This window comes from Octodon degus, unplaced genomic scaffold (assembly GCF_000260255.1).
Source record: "Octodon degus isolate 3935 unplaced genomic scaffold, OctDeg1.0 scaffold00058, whole genome shotgun sequence".
In the NCBI taxonomy this organism is placed as follows: domain Eukaryota; kingdom Metazoa; phylum Chordata; class Mammalia; order Rodentia; family Octodontidae; genus Octodon; species Octodon degus.
This window is the reverse complement of record NW_004524634.1, coordinates 2,077,365-2,085,865: the sequence shown is the minus strand read 5'-3', so window position 1 is coordinate 2,085,865 and position 8,501 is coordinate 2,077,365. Positions and strand designations below refer to the sequence as shown.

At 48.8% G+C, this 8,501-nt stretch overlaps 1 protein-coding gene across 1 annotated transcript in view; it reads left to right on the top strand.

Moving 5' to 3' along the window:
* Clec4f (C-type lectin domain family 4 member F) overlaps positions 1-8,501 on the top strand; it is a 14,205-nt gene continuing 5,704 nt past the window's right edge. The window contains exons 1-3 of the mRNA XM_023718429.1: positions 1-121; positions 1,136-1,252; positions 4,016-5,116. Of these exons, the coding sequence (XP_023574197.1) occupies positions 61-121; positions 1,136-1,252; positions 4,016-5,116 (1,279 nt within the window). The 5' untranslated portion in view covers positions 1-60. The remainder of the gene's footprint in view (positions 122-1,135; positions 1,253-4,015; positions 5,117-8,501) is intronic.

Below are 8,501 nucleotides of genomic sequence, written 5' to 3'. Positions count from 1 at the left end.
TCCCACCGGGGCTGGCTTGCAGGACGGCAGTGCGAGGGTGACTGGGTGAAGAACTCAGAGATGGATGGTGAGATAGTCCATTTCTTCAAGGACAACGAGTTTGTCTCCTTGCACACCAGAGGTGAGAAAAGTCAGGGCACAGCCTGCTTGTCCCCCAACCCTCTGTACCCCTCTGTGGCAGCCTGGAACTCAGCTCACCACTGTCTCGGCCTTCACAAAACACAGGCAGTGGTGGAAAGTGGACCAAGCAGAAGATAGGAGTGCCAGGCACAGGTCTCTCTGCGTGCCATCTCTCCAGACCCCACACACTGTTAGTGGCACCCTGGCAGGAGGATGGGGATGCCCATTCCGCTCAGATGGGCCTGGTTTTGAACTCTAGATCTGCATACAGGCTGGCCCTGTGAGGCCTCTGGGAATCTGGGCTGGTCTCTCTCCAGCCTGAGTGGATTTTTCTGGGTGCTCTTTATTCCTTAGCACAGTTCCTAGATGGCTCAGGAACATCAGTGCCTCAGTGGCACTCTGATCCCAGTTGAGGAGGCGCTAGGACTCCCCACTGCGTGGCACCAAAGGGCTATGATTTTGCTCTGGGATTCTGAGGTCTGGGCTCCTGCTCTGCCCCTCCTCTTATCCATTTTCTTCCCTTTTCTCTTTCATTCAAGCCACACTTTTGTTGTCCTACACTCTGGGCTGTGTTTGGTCTCCCCTGCTGGATCCTCCCTGGGATTCTGAGGGCCCAGTCTAGGCAGCATCCCTGCCTTTGCATTGCTACCAGTGCCCCACAGTGACCTCCATGAATGCTTTCGAGTGCTTCTTCTTCCTTCTCCAAACCCCTGTGCCTAATAATTGTGGCAGACATTCTCTTCTTCTTGTACAGGCCAGTGGGGGCCTGCCCCTTAGCTCAGTTCTTTAAGTAGCTGCTTCAACAAAGCAGTCAGGCTCAGGTTGCTGTGGTTCGATCCCCAGAACTCAAGCCAGCCAATCATGCTCTGAAGGCATTCGGAGCCAAACAACAAAAACAAAAACAAAAACAAAACAAAACACCCTTCTGTACAGGCCAGAAGCTGAGGCAGGGAGCTGGCTCTGTCCCAGCCCACACTGGGCCCTCTCATCCTGGACCCTGGCTTCTCTCCTGCAGGGATGGATCCTGTGGCAGTGACTCCTGCTCCCTGCAAGTTGTGCAAACCTATTCAGGCTGCCATGATAGTCACAGCTGTGATCATAGTGTCCTCTCTTGTGGCTCTCTTTGTTGTGGGTAAGTTCCTAGGTGGGGAGAACCTCACTAAGTTTCCTTCCTGCGCAGAGACCCCCAAGGGACCCAGATACATTTCCTCTGAGCTCATCTGCTCCCAGAAGGGCCATCTCAATGCCGTTCCAGGCCTAGACCACAGCGGTCCCAGGGGCAGAGACCACTGGGCAAGGAGAGCCTCCTGAGAACTAAAGCTCCAGGGGAGAAACCCTGAGGGTGCCCTCGGTACCATCTCTTTCTGGAACAATAACCCTTGTGGAGAGGCCTGTTCTCTTAGGGTCAGTGCTGTGGATGGTGCTGACCTAAGAAAGGGACAACTCAGCTGTAAGGTTCCACAACCCTATACCGGAGAAGTCTCCTTCCTTCCAAGACTTTCAGGGCACGTTTCTGGAAGACAACACTACCAAACCGGTGGAACCCAACAGTGGGTAACCACAGCGGAACAGGGACAAAAAGGGGACTGGGGCATTCAGGAGCCCAAACCCTGGGACCAGCTCCTTTTACCACACACTGAGGTTCTGGAAAGCGTTCTGTCCTCCTTAGGAAAAAACAATCTTTTACTTAAAAAACAAAACCAAACCCTGCTTTATGCCAGCATTCTAGGCACACAGTACAGAGCATGTAGTTAAAGCACACAGTCTGTTAAGGTTTAATGTTGTGTATGTGCTTGTGAAACCATCTGTCTCAGTTACTTGTCTCTCGTTGCTGGGACAAATATATGACACCCAAAATGAAGGAAGGAAAGGTTTATTTAGCTCATAGTCAGTGGAGTTTTCAGGCCATACTCAGCTGGCTCCAACGCAGAGAGGCACATAGCAGAGGGCAGCCATTCAGGGCAGTGGCTAAGAGCAGAGAGCAAAGGGAGTGGCATAGCTCAGGCAGCTAGCTAGCCTCTCTCCCCTCCTTACTTTGTAATGCAGAGTCTCTGCCCCAGGGCAGTCACACCTATAATCCCAGCATGGATCAGGAATCAGTCACAAATTCCAGAAGCCGCCCCATGATGGCATGAGGTTTCAGGGGTGGGGGTCGGGGACAACTAGACACAAACCTAACATCATCACATCACGATCAAGCCAGTGGGCAGATTCATCATCCAGCCCCAGACCCTCTCCCCTTGTCCGTCACACCCAGGCAAAAGCTGATCTGCTTGCTATGGCTACGGATTGCAAGGGAGTTTTCCTTTTCTTTCTGTCTCCTTAATCCTTCTTTGCATCTTCTGTTTTCTTTTGTAGGTTTTTTTTTTTTTTTTTACAAGTTTTGGCTTTTATTAGGAATTTTTGCAGAATAATATGAAGATTGAAGTCTTTTCACCCTTCCTAAGGATACCTAACTATTTCAGTAGTATTTGTTTAAAAGATCATTTCTCTGGGAGCTGCCTTTGTGTCTTGGCTGAAAATCCTTTGCCCGTGTTTCTGTGGGTGTCCTTCACAAGCTTCTCTTGCATCCCAAGGCCTGGTCTAGCATCTGCACTGTGGCTGAAGCCTCACACACGCCCTTAGGTGGAGCCTGAGGAATGATACACTGATGCTGCAGAAAGGCTGCTTGGCCACTTGAGTTCTTCTCCCTGTTCCAGTGGGCAGGCTGGACTCAGGAGTGACCACAAATGTGGGAAATTAGATCCCGATTCAGCAAGTGAGTGGAAGATGCTGGCAGGCCCAAAGACGGGCAGGCAGGGCTGCTGGGAAAGGCAGCAGAGGAAGAGGGGCATGCAGAGTACACAGTGTTTAGGATGAAACAAAGGTGAAGCAAGAGGCTTCATGCCTGATGTACTATATATATATATACACACTATAAAAGCATACTTTTATATACTATGCAAGTAAACATGACTTTAATTTATTTACTGGCCAGCTCAGCTTGCCCTAAGGGTGAGGCTGGTGTGGCTTGTGTGCCAGGGATTGAACTGTGGGTCCCCTGCACCTGCCTAAGCTTGCCTAAGCAGGCACTTTAGACTGCTGAGCTATCTTCACCAGCCCAACATGGCCTTTAGTCATATCTGCTTTTTTTTTTTTTTTTTAAATAGTGACCAATGTATGATGAAGTCTCTATGATAGAATTAAACTCCAACAGCTCTAAATGATAAAATAGATTACTTTCAAGTTGAGCGATTGAAGGGCCGGGGAGATGGCTCAGTAGAATAAGTGCTTCCCTGGCAAACATAAGGGCCTGAGTTCAATCCCCGTTTCCACCAAAAAACAAACAAACAAACAAAAAAAAAGAGTCAATCAAGTTGAGCGATTGCAATTAGCAAAATAATCCACACCCTCCCATATCGCTCTTGGTGGCTGGTGTCTAGTAGGCAGGTGTTTCAACCCATCTGACCCGGGTGTTCATGTATGACAGCCAGATAGAACTTCAGTTATTTTGATGTTTTCTGGGGGCGAGGGCAGGCTCATCCCCAGGTCTTGGGGATAGCAGTGACTAACAGGCTGCCTGAGGAGTGTGCAGGGCTGTGACATGGATATTTACCTCCGAATTTTCCAAGCATCTTGACTGGCACTTAAGATTTTTCCGGGCTGGTGAGATGGCTCAGTGGTCTAAAGCACCTACTTAGAACAAGCTTAGCAAAGCACAGGGACCGTGGTTCAATCCCCCAGCACCACATGCCAACCAGCTGTGCCCCCTGGTGGGCTGAGCTGGCCTCGCGCGCTCGTGCGCGCGCGCACACACACACACACACACATAAATAAATAAAAAATTAAAAAAAATAAATTAAAAAAAAAAAGATTTTTCCCTACATATTTGGTCTTCTCTGCTTCTTCCCTCCAGGTCACTACCACTGTAGTGGGCTACAAGAGTTTCCAGAGGCTATCCAGATATTTAAAAGCCACATTGACAATTCTAGCACCTGGCTTGAGGAGATCCAGAATTTGAAGCGCAGAGTGGACAGTATCAGTGCTCAGATCCAGGGTCCCATGGGTCATCTGGGAGATACCAGAGCTGACATCCAGGTGGCCAAAGGTGCTCTGCAGGAGGCCAGGGCCTTGAGTTGGCAGACCCAACAGCTAGGAAGTTCCTTGGAGCGAGCCAGTGCTGAGATCCAGCAGCTAAAGGAAGACATGGGAAAGATGCAGGATTTAGCCTTCCAGACCCACGGTATCTTACAAAACCCCTCAGAAAAAACCAGCGTTGAGCTCCACAAGCTAAGCCAAGGCTTGGAAAGTGTGAGCTCTGAGGTTCAAATGTTGAAGGCAGGTTTGGAAATGGCAAACACCCAGGCCAGGTTGGCGAACAGTAGTTTAAAGAATGCAAATTCTGAGATATATGCTTTGAGAGGTCACCTGGATAGTTTCAATGACTTAAGGACCCAGAACCAGGTTTTAAGAAGTGGCCTGGAAGGAGCCCAGGCTGAGATCCAGAAGCTGGGAAGAAATTTGCAAAGTGCAAATGCTCTGAATTCCCAGACCGAGGCCCTTCTCCGAGGCAGTTTAGATAACACTAGTGCTGAGATCCTGGTACTGAGAGGTCATTTGGAAAGAACTGGGGATGAGATGCACCTGTTCAAAAGAGATTTAGAAACTGTCACTGCCCAGACCCAACTAGCAAATGGCCATCTGGAGCAGACAGATGCACAGATCCAGATGTTAAAAGCAGAACTAGGAAATGCCAGTGCCTTAAACTCTCAGGTTCAGCTATTACAGGGTCAGTTGAAAAATGTCAGTGGAGAGGTACAGACCCTAAAGCAAGAAGCGAAAGATACCGCGGCCTTAAGTTCTCAGATGCAGATGTTAGGGAGCAGTCTTCAGAAGGCCAGCACTGAGATGCAGAGGCTAAAAGAGAATTTGGAGAACAACAAAACGGAGGAGCAGAGTCAACTGGAGACCCTCCGTGAAGCCATTGCTTCCCAGGAGCAGCTGCAAAGGACCCAAAGTAAGTGGGAGGGAGGGGTGTGGCTGGGGAGGCGTGGTACCTTGGGGGGGTAGAGACTTCTGTCCCTTCATCTTGTCCCTTCAATCTCTTTGCTTACCTCAGAACACGTCTCCTATGTGCTAGAGACAGGACCAAATCCAATGAACTAGGGAGTGCTGGAGGTGGCATTTTCCCTGCCTCCCATTGCCTATAATCTGGCTAAAGTAACAAAATGAATACCTGGGCAATCCATTATGTATGGGGAAGATATGGAACAATGACATCTTAAGTTAGTGGAGCCAGACAAAGACCACCACCCCTTTTAACTCTCTGCTATCAGAAATGGTGTACCCTTATCTACAAACACACCATCTGAACATGCCCAAGCCCAGCTGCTCTCAGAAGCTAAGTAGGGTCAAGCCTGGTTAGTACTTGGATGGGAGAATCGATGTGGTCTTGAATAACTTGATTACCTCCTCTGTGCTGTATTTTTCTCATCATTAAAGTAGAAACAAACGGTGTCTGTTTCTCAGTGAAGCACAAATGAGTTAACAGATGTAAGCCAGTTTAACAAAGTACCCAGAAATCAGGCACTCATGTGACACTTCACTGAGGCCCTGTTAAATGTCAGGGGTATAAAGATGAACAGGACACGATGTGCCAAGTTTTTGGGCAGCAGGGCAGACTTGTATGAACAACACACAGACAAGTGTAAGAGGCGAGAAGTGAGAAGGCATTCTAGGAGGGCAAGGAGAAGGGAGAAGGAATCTTCTGAGGAGCATAAATGGGGAAGGCTCACAGGTGCTTGATGAGAATATGGTGCTGGGCCTGAGTCTGTAAGGACTAATAGGTGTTTGTCAAACAAGTAGAGCAAGACAGTATTAGTTCATAGTCTTGGAAAGATGAACCTGAGGTTCTGGAGGCTTCTGGTAGCATGACTAGCCTGTGGGGACATCATGAGGTGCAGGATGACAGGTCAGTAGAGTAGGGCCAAGAGCTCTGGTTTTCACATTGCCTTGACTATAATCATAGCGTGAAAGTTCATTTTACATTGTGACCCAGTATAAATATGTACAACTGTGCACACACATACTGAAAAAACCCAAAATTTTTACTGCATCAGTGTGTCCTGATACTATACTATATCCTTTATTTAAAAGCTTGTCACAACCCACTAATGGTCTGGTGAGTATGGTTTGAAAACACTGTGCTGGGGGTTAGATGGCCTGGGGATACAGGGTGGACGGGGAGGGCTTGAACTCAGCTGGATGGAGGAGCTGCTGACAGGCTGCAGGAGGGGGCTCACTACATGGTCTCCTGGCTGAGATAGGGAATCAGTGGGGAGTGGGAGTGCCCGGCTCAAGATTTGACATGCTGAGTCGGGGATGCTCGGAGACTGGAGTGTCATTAAGGCTAGCTGGAGTTCAGGAGACATAGATTTGGGGCTCCTGGGTGTGTTGGTTCTGGCTGCAGAAATAGTGAGGGATGTGCATGTGGCAGAATGCACTGTGACAAGAGGGCTAAGGGTGGAGATGTGAAGTCAGTCTTTGAGGGTGAGATGGGAAGAGGTGTTTTTGAAGGAGACCAACATGAAATGTAGTCAATGTGGCAAATACTGAAAAAATGAAAGATAAGAAATCAAGTACTCCCAAGAGATCAAGTGTTCCCAAGAAAATTTTTGTATTTTCCATTTAAGCCCACTGAGAATGTTGGGTGAACTTCCCTGGGAGGGTTATTTGTGGATTCTGGTAGGCTTGATCTAAGGATGAAAGCAGGCAGCAACAAGGGAGAGAGAAATGGAGAAGTAGAAGAGGAGGAAATGCGCAGTTGATTTTTTGAGACAAGATCTCACTATCTAGTGCAGGCTGGCCTTGAACTCTCACATAGCCCAGGCTGGCCTTGCATTCTCCGTGGCCCTTCCTCTCATCCTCCCAAATGCTGGGATCACAGGCATGTGCCACCATGCCTGGCTATGTGACTGGTCGTCAAGAGAATGTCTGAGGTCATATTTTGTCCTGGGTGGAGTGGGGAAGGGTGTGGACAGCAGTTCACCCTGCTGTGCAGATGTGAGAACAGAAACAGTGGGGTTGGCATTAGCAGGCCTCTTTCAGGATGCAGTAGGAGGCTCCCTGCTGAAGGTGAGGAGGGCATTCGGGCTGGGAGAGATGTGACTGTAACAGCTGCCAAAGACATGAGGCTAATGAGGGCATCATGGGGTGGCTTCCAGCATCCCTCTGCTGCTCTGCCTTGTGTGAGGTATGCATGGGCGCCTGGGTCTTTCCTCCTCCATGCCTCTCCAAGTGCCCCACTGTCCTCCTTCCATCCCTCCTGCATGTTTTCTTTTTTCTGATACAGGGTCTCACTTCACAGTTTAGACTTGTAGTGATCCTCCTGTCTCAGCCTCCCCAGTGCTGGGATTACACTGTGCACCACCATGCCAGGTTTCAGGCTGGCACAGTTCACCCAGGGTTCCTGGGTTGGCATGGCATGGGATACCAGGTATCAAACTCAGGATCTTGCACTTGCCAGGCAGGCGCTTAGACCACTGAGCTATCTCTCCAGCCTCCCTTCTGTATCTTTTGACTGGTATGGCACAGCTGAGGGCTGTCCCACCTTTTGACACACTTTGGAGAATCACCCAGAACTTAAGCATTAGGTTTTCCAGAGTGTGAGTTCCAACTCTAATTTTGGAGTTAGGGGTAGGGGTCTGAGGTGCAGCCTGGGCATCAGGATTTTTTTTTCAAATCCCCTTAGTGTTAAGGCTAAGAAGCATTGATTTAACTTTTTCTTAAAACATCAAATAGATATTTTAGGCTTCAGGGCTATGGCACCTGTGAATTGTAGTTTGTCAGTCTTTGATTTTCATGGTGGGTTCTTGGAACTTGGAGAGCATCAGGCTCATCTGGAGGGTTTACAGAACTGCAGAGTTTTGGTTTTTGAGGTAGGGTCTTGCTGTGTAGTTCAGACTGTCTTTGGACTCAAAGCCCGGCTGGCCTTCAACCGTGACACTTAGTTTCCTGAGTGCGGGAATCACAGACATCCACCACCACGGCCAGTTTGGACCACAGACTGTTAAAGCCCAATTTCAGCTGGAGCAGGGCTGGGATGGACCTGAGAATGTGAGCTTCAGCCGGGTCCCCAGACAGTGCTGATGTGGCCATTCTGGGACCACACCTTTTGAACTCCTGTTTGTGTTTTACTGTCTCTTTCAGAGACATTTGCCCTTGTGTTGTAATTGATGTTCTGCTTATTAGAAGTACCTTCTTCCTATCCAGTTGCCACCAGATTTGTAATTTTTTAGGGTGAAGTCTAAGTGTCTTGGGATCCCTAAAACCTCTTCATTCTTCCTGTTGTTCATGGGGGGCAAATATCGGAACCATTCACATGGGATGTGTGATTTAGTGCT